At 35.5% G+C, this 20,139-nt stretch overlaps 2 protein-coding genes across 2 annotated transcripts; one reads left to right on the top strand and one right to left on the bottom strand.

The window, feature by feature from the left end:
- The first annotated feature begins 1,291 nt into the window (after positions 1-1,291).
- On the top strand, positions 1,292-14,933 carry LOC105964743 (clustered mitochondria protein). Its single transcript, XM_012989242.2, has 29 exons — positions 1,292-1,526; positions 2,046-2,274; positions 3,025-3,086; positions 3,303-3,492; positions 3,712-3,858; positions 4,011-4,167; positions 4,320-4,513; positions 4,619-4,720; positions 5,647-5,782; positions 5,881-6,009; positions 6,536-6,917; positions 7,275-7,379; positions 7,525-7,643; positions 8,301-8,409; positions 8,500-8,634; positions 9,097-9,222; positions 9,301-9,471; positions 9,601-9,687; positions 9,824-9,958; positions 10,370-10,525; positions 10,608-10,676; positions 11,328-11,486; positions 11,768-11,824; positions 11,898-11,938; positions 12,018-12,137; positions 12,919-13,228; positions 13,334-13,441; positions 13,537-13,608; positions 14,248-14,933. Exons 2-29 carry the CDS (start codon positions 2,055-2,057, stop codon positions 14,662-14,664), a joined length of 4,215 nt encoding a protein of 1,404 aa, XP_012844696.2. The 5' UTR covers positions 1,292-1,526; positions 2,046-2,054; the 3' UTR covers positions 14,665-14,933.
- A 94-nt stretch (positions 14,934-15,027) lies between these two features.
- Positions 15,028-19,925, bottom strand: LOC105964742 (chaperone protein dnaJ GFA2, mitochondrial). The gene is made up of 18 exons (XM_012989241.2): positions 19,672-19,925; positions 19,402-19,486; positions 19,238-19,315; positions 18,884-18,966; positions 18,728-18,811; positions 18,593-18,631; positions 18,314-18,409; positions 17,705-17,749; positions 17,513-17,600; positions 17,317-17,381; positions 17,159-17,233; positions 16,987-17,059; positions 16,411-16,502; positions 16,244-16,315; positions 15,962-16,018; positions 15,753-15,801; positions 15,487-15,553; positions 15,028-15,404 (listed from the first exon to the last, which is right to left on the bottom strand). Exons 1-18 carry the CDS (start codon positions 19,744-19,746, stop codon positions 15,308-15,310), a joined length of 1,320 nt encoding a protein of 439 aa, XP_012844695.2. The 5' UTR covers positions 19,747-19,925; the 3' UTR covers positions 15,028-15,307.
- Between the last annotated feature and the right edge of the window lie 214 nt (positions 19,926-20,139).

Below are 20,139 nucleotides of genomic sequence, written 5' to 3'. Positions count from 1 at the left end.
CATTCAAAGGAAAAGCCCAACACAAAGGCACTTAATTAAGAACCTCATAAGAAGCTATGGGAAGAAATCTAATGTTTTTGTCCCACATTGGTTTTCTACAAGAAAACCATACCAAACTCCACCTATAAATATGTGTTATCAATCACATAACAAGGTAAGAACTATTTAGGCAAGTAATTAATATTATTTGCTTATATTGTGATAATTTTCTGACTTGAGCGTCGGAGGACAATCGCTGGGCCACCCCCGGCGTGTCACCTAGTGTTTTTAACTGTTTTGTAGGCTAACGAGTGGAGCGATCCCTTCGACTACCTCGGACGCGTGGCAAGGACTCTCGGCATTCCCGATATTGGGCTTGAAGATTCCTGGACTTAGGAGACCTGTGGGCTTCAAGACCATTCGGCTGACCCAACATTTTGGAGCAGCATCAGATATAAAGTCCATAGTTCATAGATGTTTTTGTATTTAACCCTATTTTTAATCTACTCATGTAACTTATCGAATAAAAATATATATTTAAACCTCAAACTAACTTCGAACTAATCTTTAACAAAAAAGAATATAGAATTAAGTATCAAATAATTTATGGTAAATTACAATCACCCCTGAGGTATGGTCAATTAACGAATAAATCCTTTTGTTCTTCAAGTGTAATTTTTTCTTACACCTCCATCCTTATGGTGTCAAATTCAACATACTTCCATCTAAATTTCGTGGAATGCGCTCTAGTTTGTACTTGTTTTGTGTAAAAATACAGTTTCTGATGCACCACAAACTGATGTATACAAGCCAAAAACACATATTATGATCATCTTGCTTCAAAATGTGGAGTTCGAATGTGATAAAACGAGTACAAAAGTGATAATATTCTATATAATCTCGAAGATTCCACTAAATTTGAAACCGCAAGGGTGGACGTGGAAAAAGATTTATAGTTGAGGGGTGGTTCTAATTACCCAAACAAGAGGAGAGTTTTCGTAATTTGACCATACCTGAGGGGTGGTTGTAATTCACCAAATAATTTAATTTGATTAAATCAAAATATTTTTTTCATTTATATTAAAAAATATGTATTGTTACTTACTAGTTACTACTGTTTTATTTCCTACTTTATTATTGATAGTCAAAATCTTCAATCGTCTCTTCTCACACGTGAAAAGCAAAGCTTAAAAGAAAGGGTGAAAGCCCCATTCGAGCTCTGGATTTGATTATTAGCAATTGCATTTAATTTAATATTATAATTTACCATTTTCATTTAATATAAATTACGAAATGAGTACGATATCCAAATTCCAAGAGCCAACTATAACAAATGGAAAAATATATATAATAATAATTAATTTAGTATAAAATGAGTCCAATTACTCTCTCTCTCTCTACTCCCCCCTCTCTCTCTCTCATAAATTCATTAAACCTCAGCCCCCAAAACCCTGAAAACCCAGAGCAAGGAATCCCCACCGTCGCAAACTTCTGGTTTTGACATTTAATCAAACAGTTGAGCTGCGATTCCCGCATTTCATCGATCGGTAATACGTCAATACATTTGATTGTGCGCATCTCTGATATACGTCAATGAATCATATCACATGCGATTCAATTTGTGTATACTTTGGTTTATGAATTTTTACGTATCTTATAATTTTGGATTTCTGGTTATTTTTGAAGCGAGACGTGGAATTTTCTTATGGGTTATTGTCGATATAATTATTTGAAATTATTTGTTATTTGGGTTAATCAATTGTGTGCTGTATCTGCTGGTGTTGTGAACATGAATGAAAACTGGAAAAATCAATTGATTTTCTGTTGTGCTTTGACCATGAAATGGCAGTGAATGAGAATCTTGGATTGTTTATCTTTAGTTTGTTTGAAAGAGAAAGGCTGTGAATGAGAATCTTGGATTGTTTATCTTTAGTTTGTTATTTGGTCTACACGCATTTCGTAATGTAATTTATCTTTTTTTTGTTCCTGGTTTCTTGTACATTTCTAATGGCTGGAAACTCAGTGCTTGTTAACTAACATCAAATGTGTGTATTTCTTGATATAAGGATCCCGAGATGGGGGGAAAGTCAAATAGAGGGAAGAACCGTAAAGGGTTGCAGCAAAGCGCTCCGAATTCTGCAGAGCAGTCGGTCTCTTCTGATAATCCCGTAGATGATAGTTCCAGTGACGTACATGTTAATGCTAATGAAGATATAAATTTGAGCGAATCGGTGGAAGTACAGTCAGAGGTGAAGGAACAGGATAATGAATCCCAAGAGCATCTTGAGAAGCAAGGTGAGATTATTGATATTTTATTTTTTGGCACGGGGGAATTTCTTCGCAATCAACTTTTTCAAGCTTTTGAAAACTTATTTCATTTCTGCTTGTTGGTTAGAACTTGAAATTTAACACTATCATTTGCATAACGTTTTATTGAGTAAATAAATTGACAATAGAATATTATCAGATTAGGATCTTAAAATTTCCTATCTTCCAACATGTTTGCTATTGAAGGCCGATGGCCAAAGTAAAGTAAAAAAATGCATTTTTCTCTGTGTTAATTGCTGCTTGTTTTTTTAACTTAGTAGGAGATAGGCACACACCTATTTTTCCAACCTTTTCTTTTATTTGATGCTAATTGAGAACAATTTTATTTAATATGTTACTCACCCTGATTGTGGCGACTTGACACACAAGATAGGCACACACCCGTTACTCTAAAATATTGGCAATACACTGTTTATAATTAGCATTTAGCATAGGTAAATGATGTGTAATGATTTGCTCACTGACGAAGAGGAAACCATTCTTATAATGCTGAAAACTTGATGATTGTTGATTAATTGCTATTCGTTTGTGTTAAATACTTGTTGCCTCATTACACTGTCTGCCATCAATAGTTTATAATTTCCATTTTGTCCCTAAGATCAAACAATGTAGTACAAAATTTTTTCTCATTCTCCCCTTTTGTTTCTGACTGCTGCCAAGAAATTTAATATCAACTCATTAACATACTTAACTGATTGATGTTTCCTTCTTTTGCAGCTGATGTTCATCTGTATCCCGTTTCTGTAATAACACAAGGAGGGGAGAAGCTTGAACTGCAGGTAAGCTGGTTTGGTTGTTACTTTGAAATTAGAATATCTGAACACGTTCTCCCTTGTTTGCAGCTGCATCCAAATCCATTGCTTTCTTTTGCTTCATGTATATCAGTCATCTGATCTTCAAATATATGGTTACTGTCTCCTGTTTAGCTAATATCCCATGTTTTCTGTATTTGGATGCCCATTTCATGGATTTAAATCAATTGGAATTTATTACAGTTGAGTCCTGGAGATTCTGTAATGGATGTTAGGCAGTTCCTTCTTGATGCCCCAGAGACATGTCCTGTCACTTGCTATGATTTGTTACTGCACACAAAGGATGGTACTGTGCATCATCTAGAAGACTACAATGAAATTTCTGAAGTTGCTAATATTACTTCGGGAGGCTGCTCTTTGGAGATGGTTGCTGGTAAGCTTAATACTCTATTTCTATTATCATTTGCTCAACTAGTGAGTATTAACTTAACTGCAACTTACCAACAACCCATGATTACCTTTTTGGGGCATGGCATGGACGAGTTTGGTTTCTCTCGATTATTATTTCAAGTGTTGCATTGCATGTGTAATAGCAAAACATGTTTCTGCTTTTGGTTATGGATTTTAAAAAATTAAGGCTACTCCCTTGCAGCATTATACGATGATCGATCCATCAGAGCTCATGTTCACCGGACTAGAGAGTTACTTTCTCTTTCAACATTGCATTCTTCTTTGTCCACAACGCTTGCACTACAACATGAGATGAGTCGAAATGCATCTGCCAATTCCAATTCAGGAGGTTTGCTATTATATCAATTTATTTATGTTTTTAGCCCCCCCCCCCCCCCCCCCCCCCCCACACACACACACACACAAAATATCTGATTTTTTTCTCAAATCTATGTGTCATTTGGGACTAGATTGTGTAACTTCTCCTTTGACTATATGTAGAGGCCGTGAAAGCTAAAGTGGCAGAAGTCGAGAAGCTGGGTTTCATGGAGAATGATACAGATTCACTGCCTAATTTTTTTTCGTCACCTTCCAAAGAGATTAAATGTGTTGAAAGTATTGTTTTCTCCTCATTCAATCCTCCTCCAGGCCACAGAAGGTTGAGTTAACTCCAAATTATATTACGATATTAAGATATTAATTTCTGTTGTTTAAATTGATAGCCTTTCCTCTCTCTCGCTCACTCTAATTGTTCTCATTGTTGGCTGAATATCTGTGCTAACATATTGACTGCTTTTCTGGTTATGTCAGGCTTTATGGAGACCTGATTTATCTAGATGTGGTAACACTGGAAGGAAATAAACATTGTGTCACGGGATCCACAAAGTCTTTCTATGTGAACTCCAGCACAGGAAATATTCTTGATCCAAGGCCAAACAAAGCTGCTTCAGAAGCAACAACCCTTGTTGCACTTCTGCAAAAGATCAGTCCAAAATTCAAGAAAGGTATCAGAATATGGTGCTACTTTTGACCAGCCTAACACTTTTAGTTTAAAGTTTTATACTTATCAGATTGCTATTAATCACTTTCTTTGTCTTCTATGATTCAAGCTTTTCGTGAAATTTTGGAGCGCAAGGCCTCTGCACATCCCTTTGAAAATGTTCAATCTCTCTTGCCACCAAATTCATGGCTTGGCTTGTATCCTGTTCCTGGTACGCCCACTTGTTTCTGCAGTCTATTGGATGCTTATATGTCATAAGCAGCAGATAGATACTAGGCATTTTTAAGGTTTTCTTTCTGTATATTTGTAGATGCTGAGCAATTTCATATCCGATTTAGGCTTTTAAGAATCCTTCAAGGAGATTGGTGCTTTCCCATTCTTTCTTCGGTTAAAATATTATTCCTATTATTTTTTTGCCTTTTCCAGTCATCAACAGATCTTCGAAAGCGTTGAGTTATATTTAAGTCATATTTTCTAAAATTCACGTTTTTGCATCTTTAAATATGCTATCCCATTAATTCTTATATTTTTAGGAATAAACTGTTCTGAAATTCTTTTGCTAATATTTCTAATGTTTATATGAACTTCCCTTAGCACATAATTATTTCATATTGCGTTTTGCTGAATATATACTCGTTATTACCGTTCAATATGACTATGTTGATACATCTTTTTAATAGGGAGATTTGTGCGATTAATGCAGTGAGAAAAGGCTGGGCGAGGTAAAGACCCTTTGGTCTTCCTCGAAGCTTAACCCATCCTGGAGACTTTGTAGAAGCTGTATATAAGTTTATATAATGTGCAAGATTAGATTCACTACTAATCGAGAAGGAGTCTGGGTGTGCTAATATTTTTTGACAGAGTACGACAACTGTCCTGTCTTCTAGTAGATGCATTGTCTTCGCTTGAAAATGTAGGCTTATTTAGGCAAACCACTTAAAATATGATATTATTGATTTCCTTCTATTCAATGTTCTTTTTTTGCTGGTGTTGATTTGGTATAACATCTTCATAGTGTTGCCCGAAGAATTGCGATATAATAACCTTCCTCTATATCTCATATCTACCACTCTAAAAAGTAGCTTAATTTTTTATCTCATATTTTGATAAGCACTTTACTAATGCTGGTGGTTTCAGATCACAAACGTGATGCAGCTAGAGCAGAAAATGCTTTGACAATTTCTTTCGGAAGCGAACTGATCGGCATGCAGAGAGACTGGAATGAAGAATTGCAGGCTTGTAGGGAGTTCCCACATACGACACATCAGGAAAGGTCTGCCTTTTGAGATATTTTTACATCAATTGACTATTGAGTGTCAAAGTACTAAGGATTTTCTTATTGTATACTTAGTGCTTATACTTTTACTGCAGGATCTTGAGAGATAGAGCTCTTTACAAAGTGAGTTCTGATTTCGTTGAAGCTGCAACTAATGGAGCTATTGGAGTGATTAGCAGATGCATCCCACCTATTAATCCAACTGATCCAGAATGCTTTCACATGTGAGTAAACCTTAGAAAATATTACAGTACTTTCGATGTGCAATTATTCTAAAATCCTAGTCATATATTATTTAAACCATTGGTGTTTTTTTTTCTTCTTTCTCTTCCCTGAACTCTTCTGCACACACTGTTTATGTTTGCTAGAATTTTAGGAGGAAACGACATAGGCATTGCAACTATCCGATTACAATTTAATTTATTGACAGTGACTTGTACATAATAACACATTGTATGTGGCTCGCTTGAACTCTATATGATTGCTTCTTATTTCCTGTACCCATATACAATCACAGGAAATTTCAGTTTTTCTGCAGATCACAATCTCCTTAAAAAGTCTTCTTTTGCAACGTTTATTGTATCTAGCTTTTCACATTTGAAGGTCCAGTGCCCTCTCGTATCCCCTTCCCTGCTGATTTTCTGCCTTAACTCGGACTCCTTGTTGTATAGCTTGTGTTAAGATAAAACACTCTTCTGCCTTGTACTGTAGCTTGTGTTCAGCTGACATTTATGTTTTGTTGGATTCTAGGTATGTCCATAACAACATATTCTTCAGTTTTGCTGTGGATACGGATGTTGAACAATTGCCCCAGAAGTTGGCCTTGGAAGAGCTCTCTAAAGTCGAAACCACAGGCACTTCTCAAAATACTTCTGATAAGAAAGAAAACAATCTGCCAAATGGATCTCTTAAAGTTTCTACTTTGGATGGATCTTCTGTTCCACATGCAGAGAAGGCATTGTCCTCTGATGTGCCTGCAGAGGCTCAGTTGGCTGAAAGTGAGCAAGCCACGTATGCAAGTGCTAACAATGACTTGAAAGGCACAAAGGCATACCAAGAAGCTGATGTTCCTGGATTGTACAATCTTGCTATGGCCATAATTGATTACAGAGGTCATAGAGTGGTGGCGCAGGTGCACTTTACTACCATTTTGGATTTGGAAGTGATAAGAATAGAGTTTCAGTTATGTGTTAGGGGAAAAGATAGGTGTATATTCGCTAATTTATATGTATTAAAGCTTTCTACAGAAAAAAAAGGTTTTTCTTATGTCATTAAGTGTCCTTTTTCATTTCTTCGACTTGAATCTTATGTTGTTACCTGATCGTCTACCCCCCCTCTGCCAATCTGGTGTGTGCTTCTCAGGCCTTTCTTATTGAGTAGCTACTTAATTCTAGAATTTAATATCTAAATGGTAGTTAATTAAATAGAAGTTGATGATAAACATTGCCATATGTTTTTCTTAATGAATATTATTCCATCATTCTGCCAGAGTGTCTTGCCTGGAATCCTTCAAGGTGATAAATCGGACTCCCTTCTATACGGTTCTGTTGACAATGGCAAGAAAATTTGCTGGAGTGAAGATTTTCATTCCAAGGTAGAAAAGAGCTAAGTCATTTTACCATCAATTTATTTGGATCGCATTTTTCATCTAGAATTTACTGAATGTATACGTATACCAACTTTTATTAGTCAACTCATTAGAACCACAGTGATAATGCTTAGTTTGCGATTATATATAGGTGCTGGAAGCTGCCAAGCGTCTTCATCTGAAGGAGCATTCTGTGGTAGATGGATCTGGTAATGTTTTCACGCTAGCTGCACCAGTTGAGTGCAAGGGCATTGTTGGCAGCGATGACAGGTGAAATTTGGCTTCATATTGTTCAGTAAATAGTCTCATCAGCCTCTTTAAATATTGTCTTTTCATGGTTGAATAGTCGTCTATTCATTTGAAGCTAGAAAATTTTGCACTTCTAGTAACAACAGTTTTTCATAGTCAGTTAATCTGTTAATACATCTTCTGGATTCTTATTGGTTTCAATTGAAGGATACATTGTTAAAGAAAAATATTAATCGTTACTCCATTGATTTTACTCGCTATTTTAATGTGATAATTTCATTTCACGAAGGGTGGGATGAATTGTCATACTCTTCTCTATAAGAAAGTATCTTAAATGTATTTAATGAAGTGATTCCATTTCCGCATTGGGTGAATAGCTTGTACACTAACCTTGCCGCAAATTGAGATCTGAGATAGCCACATTCTTCAATCGCCCATGTTTGTTCTTTGTTAAGTGTTAGCTACATTTAAAGTTGGCCAAAGTTCGGCGAGATTAATCAATGTGCACTTATATAGTTATTTTACCTTCTTCTACATACTGTTCATTCTCTCCTTTTAGACCTCCTGAACAATTTAGAGCTACTTAGAATCCTGTTTTAGGCGATCTCCTTGGTAGACTGCAGATGTAACTTAGTAATAATTTTCTTGCCTCATTTTGGTGCTGCGTCTCGTGTTCAGGCATTATCTTTTGGACTTGATGAGGGCCACTCCTCGTGATGCAAACTATACTGGATCAGGCTCCAGATTTTGTATTTTGAGGCCTGAGCTTATAACTGCCTTTTGCCATGTAAGATCTTGCTTTTCAGTTGTAAATATAACTTCATCTTGTTCTTTTTTTCCAGTTCTTAAACTGTATCTTGTTCTTATGCATGAAAAGGCTGAAGCATCTGTGAAGTCAAACTCTGGGTGTGTATCAGAAGGAGAGAATCCTTCTGATTCTTCGGGTGCCAGTAATGCTGAAGAACTGGTGACAGTGGAGGAAAATACAGCAACAGCAACAATTGATGCACAGGTAACGGTGATCCTTGCGAGAATAACTTCTAGATGCTTTGAGATGAAACATGGCTTTTACTAGATTGAATTCTCTTGTGAAAAAATGAATATAGACCAAGTTGGCGGTGCATACAGTACTCAATACTGGCACTCCACATGTACATATGCAAAGTTTAGCACCTCTTAAGAGTGAGAACCAATTTCTGCACTGAAAGTACTGGAAAAAACAATATTTTCGTCAATGAACCATTCATGTACTTTCAGTATTTCAGATTTGATTGAATTCCTAACAGGCTCAGTTGTCATATTGTACTAATTTACTTTGCCAAGAATGGGTAAGCCAAGATTTGATGAAGGTGTTTGTTGTTTGTTGGATAACATGATTTTTGTTGTGTGTGATGTATGCATGAACATATAGTTTATTACATCATTGTTTTGCCTAGTTTTGGGGTCATATATGACTGTACATGGGTTTTGACAGGATTCTATGGATGGTGAAAAACAGAAGATTCAAGAATGTTGTTCTCACTCTGAGAGTAAAGCTACCAAAGAGATACTCTTCAATCCTAATGTTTTTACTGAATTTAAGCTAGCTGGGAACACAGAGGTACTTTATACAATCTTCCAAAACTTGTCATTTGGTAAAATACTCTGGAAGTTTGTTAAAAAATGTTCGCCATTCTAGGACATAGCTGCAGATGAGGAAAATGTGAGGAATGCAAGTCTGTATCTCAAAGATGTTGTACTGCCTAAATTTATACACGATCTTAGCAGCCTCGAAGTTTCACCTATGGATGGACAAACTTTAACTGAAGCACTCCATGCTCATGGTATTAACGTTCGTTATATTGGAAAGGTAAGAACAAGCTCTTGATGGTTTGTAAATTGTAATCCCTTTTTCTCATATTGTATTTGCTTATATTTTAGGAAGGCAAGCTTATCTTCATCTATTGAAGGTGCTCATCTGTTTCAATTTGTGCTGCAGGTAGCTGAAGAGACCAAACATATGCCTCATTTATGGGATCTTTGTTCCAATGAGATTGTTGTCAGATCTGCTAAGCATATTATCAAGGTGACTACCAATTTATCAGGCACTTCACCATTGTTTTTCAGCTTGCATATAAATGTGAAACGATCTGCAGTATATCAGTAGTTTCTTTGGATTTACATGAATCTGCTTCTTTATTGGCGAGTTTTTGTTCATGCAGGACACTTTAAGAGATACAGAGGATCATGATCTTGGGCACACAGTTTCACATTTTTTTAACTGTTTGTTAGGGAAAGTTCAGGGGGTTTCTGCTAAAGATGTCCCAAACAGCACACTGTCGAAAAATCCAAAGAAGGTAATGGATGTGTTTGTAAATCTAATCAACATTTACTGGTCTTCTGAAATTTAATATCCATGTTAGCCTTCTCTTTCTTGATCTGGATGTTTTATTATTTGCATGTATTAATATTTCTCTATATGTCAATGAACTTGTGGAAAAGTTTACAATTTCAACCTAATTGAAGCTCAACGGAGTGTATTTTCGAATTCAGTTTCAATGGAAACTATCGTCTGTTCTTGTTTTCCAGTGCAATACTTTAAAATTATTTTAACTTCTGGACTTGTTATTCTTTTGTGCCTGGATTTAACGTGAGGCGAGGCGAGTAGTATTCTTATAATGTTAAATCATGGGATTTTTACTGCATTTGGTGCTTTGTTACTTATATTTTGGCATTTGATCTGATATCTATTGTGTATATCTTTGCAGGGTCATTCGGGAAACCATGCTTCAGGCAAGTCTTCCAAAGGACAAGATAAGTTAGGAAAAGGAGGATATGCGAGAAAGAAGCAATCCTTGTATTTGAGTATTACCTCTGAAAGTTTATGGACTGACATCAAGGAATTTGCAAGACTCAAATACCAGGTCTTTTGTGTTTGGATTTGACTTTATTAATATATTTTTGGTAGAGCTGCATATTTATTTTGTTGAACTATATATTCTGCAGTTTGAGTTGCCAGAAGATGCAAGGGAACGGGTGAAGAAAATTGCAGTTATACGAAATCTTTGTCAAAAGGTAACTTTTTTGGCCTCGTTTTCTCCAGTCCATAGAAAGAAGAATGTGAAAATGCGAAAAGCGTTCTTTCAGCGGGCACATCGTCCCAGCTTCCTTCATCATGAAAATTTTTTTATTGAGAAATTTCCAAATAGTTAAATTGTTACTATAATTATCTCTCAGTTTCATATCCCCCTGACCAAAAAAAAAAAAGAAAAAAAAAAGGAAAAGAAAAATAGAATCTCAGTGAATGTTGTGATTCTGACAACTTCTCTCTTTTGGGTTCTACATATCGTACTAATGCAACTAATTAGCACTATGCGTACACTTATAAACTTGAATTCAACATACACTTCGTGCATCTTTTACATCCAAGATGCTTTTATTATGTTCCACTTGATAGTTATTGTGAAGTTTCCTTATATATGTTTGGGCATCTTAGTGTTTCATTGCTTGATTGCCAATTTTATTTGAACACGTACAAACAATTTGCAGCAGGCATGACTCTCTGTGGCAGTGGCTCCAAGAATGGTTGTTTCCTTGATTTTTCATGTCATTTGAACTTCAGTATTGAAGTTTGCCTTGAGTTATCATTCTTCACATGCTGGATTCATTGTATGTTTTGGCACTTAAGTCCGTATTTTTCATCATTGTATATTGACCCCTAAACAGGTCGGAATCACCATTGCTGCTCGCAAGTATGATTTCAATGCAGTGGCGCCTTTCCAAGTTTCAGATATATTGAATATCCAACCAGTAGTGAAGCATTCTATTCCAGTCTGTTCAGAAGCCAAGGATCTCATTGAAACCGGAAAAGTTCAGCTAGCAGAGGTATGAAATTCAAGTTATATGTACCTCTTTGCTGTACCTGGGTAAGAATATGCATATGCACCTAGGTAATGGTATTCATCTTTGTTATCGAGGATTGTATTTAGATGAATGTTGGTAACTTAAAATAGAATTCTCAGAAATAGCTTACTGGTTTTGTCTTATTAGAGATATAAGGTAACTATGCTGGTAAAATTCATTCAATATGAAGTATGAACATCCAGATTACTCTACACGTGTACAGTGATTGAGAATTATAATTATCTGTCAATGTTTTTTCTCAGGGAATGCTTAGTGAGGCATACGTCCTATTTTCTGAAGCTTTTACAATTCTCCAGCAGGTACGGCCATTATTGGTTGGTCAATATATCGTATTCTTTATTTTTAGAATCAATAACAGTTAAAAATTTGCAGGTCACTGGACCAATGCATCGAGAGGTTGCAAACTGTTGCCGGTAATCAATTTTGTTTTTTACTGTTTTTTTGTTTTTTTCTTCCTCCTACTGATATTTACCTTTCGGTTACAACTTACAGCTACTTGGCAATGGTCTTGTATCATGCTGGAGATATGTCTGGAGCAATAATGCAACAGCATAAGGAACTAATCATAAACGAACGGTGCCTTGGACTCGACCATCCTGACACTGCTCACAGGCACGATCCGTTTTTTCGTTTAATCTTTTATTATCCATGTTATTTATTGGTCATCTCAATGTTTTCCATGAACAAGTATATCGATTTTCTACGCCTGACGTCCTCTTTATAATGCATGTACACCTATATGGTTAATTTTGTTACCTTGTTTAAAAGATACAGGGATTTTAGATGGGATTGATTTTTTGTTGAGCCACCTCAAGTTGTATGTTAGTACCTATACTGATTATATCACACCTAACATTGCGAAATATTGTTCATGCTGTAACTAAAAGAACGGAGAAGCAAAAATTGCTAAACTGGGGTGCCTTTTCTGTAATGTGTGTAGGGGTGAAAATTGATCCACCTCTTCCGACCCGAATAATTTCGATTTTGGAATAATATTTTTTTCATTCCGAATGTTCCGATTTATGATCACTCCGATTTTTTTTTTTAATGGAATTGAAATACATATTAGATTTTGATTTCCAGTCCGCTTTATATGTAAAATGTTTTCAAAAAATTCTTCTTTTTTTTCGAAAAGTACTCTTATAATATCAATAATATTATGTACTCTATATTAGGTGACTTAAAAAAAGGGAAATTCCGATTTCCAATTTTTCTGAACTTTTTTGGAATGGAATTGGAACTACTTTTTCAATTCCGAATTTTTTTTTGGAAATTTTGCTTTTAGTGCCAATTCCAATCCGATCCGTCCAATTTCCATCCCTGTATGTGTGTTTCTTGATCTTATGTGGCCTTAAGATTCTGTCTTAATTCTGAAGCATATTATTTCTTACAGTTATGGGAATATGGCTTTGTTCTACCATGGTCTTAGCCAAACAGAGCTTGCACTGCGTCACATGTCACGTGCATTGCTTTTGTTGAGTTTGTCGTCTGGCCCAGATCACCCTGATGTTGCTGCTACTTTCATAAATGTCGCAATGATGTATCAAGATATCGGAAAAATGGATACAGCACTTAGATACTTACAAGAAGCATTGAAGAAAAATGAACGATTGCTCGGAAAGGAACATATTCAAACCGCTGTGTGTTATCATGCTTTGGCAATTGCATTTAATTGTATGGGAGCCTTCAAGCTTTCTCACCAGGTATGTTGTTGTGCCAAATCTCGACAATATGTTGCCTCTGAACTTACGATGTGTTGAGAAATTACAAATATGCCCATTTACATAATCGGGTTATTGTATATGCAGCATGAGAAGAAAACATATGATATTCTTGTAAAACAACTTGGTGAGGATGACTCTAGGACAAAGGATTCTCAAAACTGGATGAAAACATTTAAGACGCGTGAGCTGCAAGTAATACTCCATCCTAGTCACCTTGTGAATTCATTTTTCTTTTTCTTTTACGTTTTTGTTATTATTAGTCGTTTGATATTATTGGTGTTTGACAGATGAATGCACAAAAGCAGAAAGGACAAGCTTTGGATTCTGCCTCTGCTCAAAAGGCTATTGATCTACTAAAGGTATTTATTACATTCATTCTACACTTTTGCCAGTGGCCCTTAATTAATCGGCAAATTCGTATATTCCCCTTAATATAAATTCAGATATCAGCAGAGCACCTTCTTGGTGACTATGAAAGATAAATTAGTTAGAATCGATGTCTGTAAATAAAAGCATCATCTGCAAAGAGTAGACCAATACTCTATATAATTGCATGTGGAACTGAAACTAGAAGCTCTTCATCTCAGTGTTTAGACCTTTAGACAATATATAATCAAGATGTATCCAATGTTTGGGGTTTAGGTTTGAATCCAGTGATTAAAAATGGGCCCGAGATTTAATCAAGCATATCGAGTCCAACATTAACCCCTGTTATTACACAATGCTATGAAAGGATATTATTCAATACAAGAATTGTATAATCATAGACCTTAAACATAAGCTAGTCACATTTTTGTAATCCTATCCAATTCAATTAATCAATATCATTATTCCTAAATGAGGCCTTGGTCTTATCTCTTAGACAAAACTTTATTGCGTTGATTGCTATAAGTGAATATTGGTACAAAAAATTACCGAGATTTTTTTTTTCGTGATTGAATTAACTGTTCGAATAAACGCTTGTGATTATATCTAAATGGTGGATATGTGTACTTCAGGCTCATCCAGACCTGATACAAGCATTTCAAGCTGCCGCCGCTAAAGCCGGAGGTTCTGGCGGCTCCGCCAACCAATCATCAAACGGTGGTGGTGAAACTCTTCCACGAGGAAGGGGTTTTGATGAAAGAGCCGCTAAAGCTGCCGCTGAAATAAGGAAGAAAGCAGCAGCTAAGGGTCTTTTGACACGCCCACAAGTGGGTCCCACACAGGCCTTACAGCCGCTGACTCAGCTCCTTAATATAGTCAACTCAGGGTCAACACCTGCTGCTGTAAACGAGGCTGTTGATGAGGGGAAAAGAGAATATTCCGGTGACATTTCGAATGGAGTGAAAGGTCCTGAAGAACAGGCTCCGGTTGGATTAGGATCGGGTTTGGCTGCAAAGAAGACGAAAACAAAATCCAAACCAACTTCTTGAAATTTCAAACCCGAAAAAAAGTCTATTTTCTTTCTAAAACTCGTAATGCTCATTTTTTTTGTCTAATTTTTGTTAGGTTAGTTCTTTTTTGGGAGTTGAATGATGTAACACCTCCATGATTTGAGTTTAGATACATGCTGTACTTATGAAAAATACCTTTTATCTGTTGATAGGGTGTTTCAACAAGTTTGCTCAAAATAATTTTGCTTTATGTAGACATTGTCTTCGGTTTACTTATTATGTTGATTAGAAATACGTGTATTTTTGTTATATTATGTCGTAAAATTGTGTGGGAATACAGGGGAATGTAAATGATTGAATATAATTATAGAGAAAATAACAACACAAGAGAGACGATCCGTATTTTCATTTATATAGGTGTAATAAACCATCGAAAATAAACACTATAAAATAATATGTTTATGTACAACATAGTGAGTTCACAAAGATAGACAACCTATTTTTCAAATAACACTATAACAAATACAGTTCAGTACCAATAAATGCTACATATCGTACCGGTAAAGGTCAAAAAGAATATAATAGCGCTCATTTGTCCACCTTTTTAAGTCGAAATTGCTTGTCAAAAAAAATTCATGCAAGGGCAAATTGGTAAATTTTGTTTTCTTCAATACTACTGCGTTCAACCTGATGCACTTGCAACTTCCCCTTTATAATCTTCCCCTTGCTCTTCTTTACCGAACTCCTCAATCAATTCGCGCTGCCTTTGCGTCAAATTTCTGATACAATGGACACATCGATATTTAGAAAGGTCATATTGGAGTTTGAAAGAAGTGAACCAAGTCCAAGTCATGTACTTACGTTGGAATGCTGACGTTGAAGTGAACATATTCATCTCCAAATGAAAACGAGTTTCTGACTTTGATCCCTGCACACAAAAAAAAAAACATCAGGTATTATAATTGCACAGCTAGATGCTACTACAACAAAAATAATAAGGAAGGTAGTACATATACTAAAGCAGTAATGCATATGACATGAGCATGTAATGCACAAAACTCGATAAACCTTGACTAGCTAATTAAGGAATCAAATAACATAGCTATATGTCCAGATAAAAGTGTTACCTTTTTTCCTCAAGACAACTTTCTGGCCAGGTTGAGTGCCAGGGCGTACCTACGGATCATAAAAGAAATTAGAAAAAATAATATTTCCCGTCAAACAAAACCAGATAACCGTAAGTAGGGGTGAGGTGCTACCACCATGTTCATGTTTGTGTTATCAAATTTATTATTCGAGAATAAATAAATAAATAACAAATAAAGTTCAGACATACCTTAACGACAACATCTCCAGAAAGAGTTGGCACCTGGATTGTTCCTCCCAAAAGTGCCTGCAAAAGAATATAATCGCTGATTCATACACATTAAGAGACATCCACACAAAGGTCAATCTCTATCGTTCTCGAAGTAAAAGAACTGCATTTTACCGAAGTAGTATATTGTGCAATAATCACACAAGTACATGTAACTATGTAAGGATCAAACGTTACCCCAAATCGCAAAGGCTTCTTGTTTTCTTTTACCATTGACAGACAGTATTACTTCGTAAGTATTACCTGAGTTATGCTCAACACTGCATTAACATGAATATCGGCCTTCTCCCTGCGGAACACTGGGTCTTCTCTGACCTGTAAAATACAACCAAAGTTATATACCACATTCAAACTGTACTCGAAACGAAGATGAGGAACTTTAGGGGTAGTAATGGAGCTAATCGAGCAACCTTGATCATAACCAAGAGATCACCATGGTGATTTCCATCAGGATCTGCTCCACCACTTCTAGGAATTTTGATAGTTTCGTTGTTGTCCACCCCTGCATATCAACAGTGCGAATGCAGAATAAGGATAGTACTAATCGATGAACATTACAAAAGCGAATTAAGTAATAGTAGAAAAGGCCATGTAAGCCATGCAGGAACGATAATATTTTAGGAATCATTTTTTTCATATATCAGTAAATTCTCGTATTCCCTGGAACCATGCAGAAACTTGGAAGCAGCAGAAGACCTCCAAGGCTTGATAAAATTTATGGATAAGTGCTAGTTTAAAAAATATAAATGGTTCTGTTGAGGGATTCTCCCAACATCATCCATGGAAATACTAAACTAACCATATTTATGCTCTAAACAACAATTCGACTGCTTTAACAAGAAAATCAAGATATTAAAATTTGTAACACAAATTTCTCCGACTTTTCCAGAGCTATTAAAGCGAGCTTTGATACGAAATATCTAAGCAAGGTTAATAGATTAAAAAAAAATAGATATGCAACCAAAGATGATTTTCTATGAAATTACCTGCCACGACATTCATCTTCACTGTTTTCGACCCTTTCACTACCCGCTTACCCTTGCAAGACTTGCAGAAGCTCTGTCATTAACACGAAAAAAGTTTGTGTTCATAAATATATTTTCATCATCAATTGTTCATAAAAACTGTTCTGAAAGACATGTCTATTGATAGACATACCATTACAATTTTTCCAGATCCCCCGCAATGTGGACAAGTAGCTTGAAATGTAATAGGTCCATTTTGGGATATAACCTGGCGATGTAAAAAAAAAAAAAAAAAAATTATTAATCTTCCTCAATACGAAAAAAGTACTGCTGTGATTTAAATGCAATCACCGTGCCAGCGCCTCTACAACGTTTACAAGTTTCAGGCCTTGTACCCGGAGGAACGCCAGTTCCACCTGAAGAAAAAAACATCAATGAAGAATACTAAATGAACGAACTTAAAAAGATCAAAAAACGATAATAATTAGCAAAAGGGATTTCATTAATTTTGTTTGGGGTTATTTTGAGGAAACGCGTATAGCAGTACCACAAGTATCGCAGGCCAAATCAGTCATGAATGACAGTGTTTTGGTGCAGCCCTGGACAGCTTCCATAAATGAAAGTTCAATTGAAACCTGCATTTCGATGGCTGAGATATGTGAGAATTCAGTGAACTCCACTAACTTCATAATGTTCAATATTAAATTCAATCATTAAAATAAATAAATAAAATCATAACCTTGACATCTTCGCCACCCATTTCTCTGTTGAACAAGTTGAAAATCTGATCTCCACAACAGAGTACAGCAAAACATACAAGAAAGGATAAATTAAATCACTCGAACTCATTGATAGGTTATAAGAAATAGTGAGTAGAAACGGCAAGAATAAAAAATATTTAGCAAACATAATTATGTCGAGTTCAGTAATCCTATTGGCTGCAAAGTGGCTGGTTACCAGTTAAATGTAGCTGATTGAATATTTCGTCATCATTTAACAAGACCTCTTTATAACCGAAAAATCCCATTCTCAAAAAGCAATATTTTCGATTAGAATGATTTCCTTCTTCTCTCTTCCTTTGCCACTATAACCTCTTACGAATCTCACATTATCATCATTCAACGCAACTTCTCCAAGATTATTGCACGGCATCGTCAGTAAATATTTTTTAGTAAATTCATGACTAAAACAGTTTTTAGTAAATTCATCGCCATAATATAAGTAACAAGAGTTCAAGAAAAGTTTTTTTTTCAATTTCATTATTTTAGTAAATTAATTAAATTTTAGCAGACATACAAGACAGTTTATGGAGTGAAAAATAGAAGAAATGACGTCATCAAAGACTCACGTCGGAGTTAAATATGTCATCGAAGGGATTATCAAAGCCTTGATTAAACCCAGGACCTTCACCATTACTGACACGTTCAAAAGCTTCATGGCCTATCTGTTAACATAAAAAAATTCAACGCAGTAGGTAAATGAAAATCATGAAGCCCACTTAAAACTGAAAATAAAATGAAACGAAATAATCACTTTCCAATATCGCAAATAAGCGTTACACGTACAACCAATGTACCGCATGCAAAATGGAAAGCAACATACACATTAAGACATGTGTATTTGGTACCTGATCATATTGCTGACGTTTTTCGTCGTCTTTTAGAATCTACAAAATTGGAGATATGAAACAATATAAAGTTAATATACACAGATAGTATCTAGGACTTTTACTCAGCAAATTTCCAGAACATTCAGAGTGTACCTCATACGCCTTCTGAACTTCTTGGAATTTCTTTTCAGCATCTGGGTCATCTTTATTTATATCTGGATGTAACTTCTTTGCCACCTGCGTAATCAAGAAAATAAGAAATGAATATATTTCCTAACTCCGTAAAAAGATGATGAGAGAGGAAAATACCCCATAATAAGATTGCTTGATTTCAGAGGCGGTTGCATTTTTACTGACGCCCAGTACTTCGTAATAATCTCTCGATAATGGTGCTAAGCAGGGACGACCAAAAAGGAAATGGAAATATAATGGACAAAAGCATCAGTTAACCGAGCATATGCGCAACACGAAATACAAAAATACTTTTTTTTTCTATATATGCCTTCATGACCAAGTATCTTAGAAATTGTAGTTCGCGTAAATACGCTACAAATTTTTCAATTCTCGATAATCAAATTTAAGTTACAAAATGAAAACTATAGAACCAAGAACTGTAAAAAAGGAAACGAAAAAAAGACACTAGTCCAATAGGTAAACAATTACCAGTGCCATGAATTGACCGAGCTGCGCCCAAACTTCCACTGAGAAATCCTAGATTCAAGTTATACTTCTCATTACCCACTGTATTTCATTCAGAAAAATATCTTCAGTTTCACATAATATTACCAAAAAAACTGGAAAAAAAATATCTGATCCAAATTCAGTACCATTTCCACAATTAGAAGTAAAAAGAATCCTAGATTGATTGGTGCTGAAGTTCCTGCACCCCTCCTTCAATAACGAATCACATAACTGCAATCGATAATTACAATAATTTCACCAAGTATCCATCATCATATCCACAGTAGTTCATATAATACACCACATACATATAGATATATATATATATATATATATATATATATATATATATATATATATATATATATATATATATATATATATATCTATAGAGAGAGAGAGAGTAAAATGTGTACGTGCGAAGGCGATTTGCGGAGGAGAAACGATGAGGAGAGGCGGCGAGCGAGCCGGATGCCATGGTTCCGCACCATTGATTGGAACTGTAACTGTAACTGTACGAACTGGATAGAGAAAATTTAGTACGGACTAAAACCCTACAAAAACCCTAATTTTGTAATTAGGAAGCCACAGTTCTTGCAAGGTTTTAGTGAGAGACTGTTATAATTGACAAAATGGAGAAGGGCTTCTGTTTCTCTTTTTCTTTTTTTCCTTTTTTTTTTTTGGTAAATTACGAAAACCCCTAAACTTAGATTAAATTAAAGAAACCACCTCCATCTATTCGTAATTACAAAAAAACCCTGAGATTTGTTTTCGTGTTACACCAACCCCTTACAGTGTGATTTTTTAGGGAATAGACTTTACACAATTTCAGATATTTTTCTTTTATTTCTCACTTATTTAACAGAATATATATAAATTGTACA

The sequence above is a fragment of the Erythranthe guttata genome, chromosome 14, assembly GCF_056151865.1.
Source record: "Erythranthe guttata isolate IM_541 chromosome 14, IM_541, whole genome shotgun sequence".
Taxonomy (NCBI): domain Eukaryota; kingdom Viridiplantae; phylum Streptophyta; class Magnoliopsida; order Lamiales; family Phrymaceae; genus Erythranthe; species Erythranthe guttata.
Note: the sequence above shows the minus strand (reverse complement) of the source record. Positions and strands in the feature narration are given on the sequence as shown.

Bases quoted from the DNA above. Each gene is read 5' to 3' on its own strand.
- LOC105964743 (XM_012989242.2), top strand. From the start codon at position 2,055: ATGGGGGGAAAGTCAAATAGAGGGAAGAACCGTAAAGGGTTGCAGCAA. The intron at 8,635-9,096 runs GTAACGGTGATC...GGGTTTTGACAG, and splicing joins CAGCAACAATTGATGCACAG to GATTCTATGGATGGTGAAAA. The intron at 13,609-14,247 runs GTATTTATTACA...TGTGTACTTCAG, and splicing joins AGGCTATTGATCTACTAAAG to GCTCATCCAGACCTGATACA.
- LOC105964742 (XM_012989241.2), bottom strand. From the start codon at position 19,746: ATGGTGCGGAACCATGGCATCCGGCTCGCTCGCCGCCTCTCCTCATCG. The intron at 18,967-19,237 runs GTAATTGTTTAC...GTCCCTGCTTAG, and splicing joins TCGGTCAATTCATGGCACTG to CACCATTATCGAGAGATTAT. The intron at 17,750-18,313 runs GTGAGTCTTTGA...TGTGGAGATCAG, and splicing joins ATGACATATTTAACTCCGAC to ATTTTCAACTTGTTCAACAG.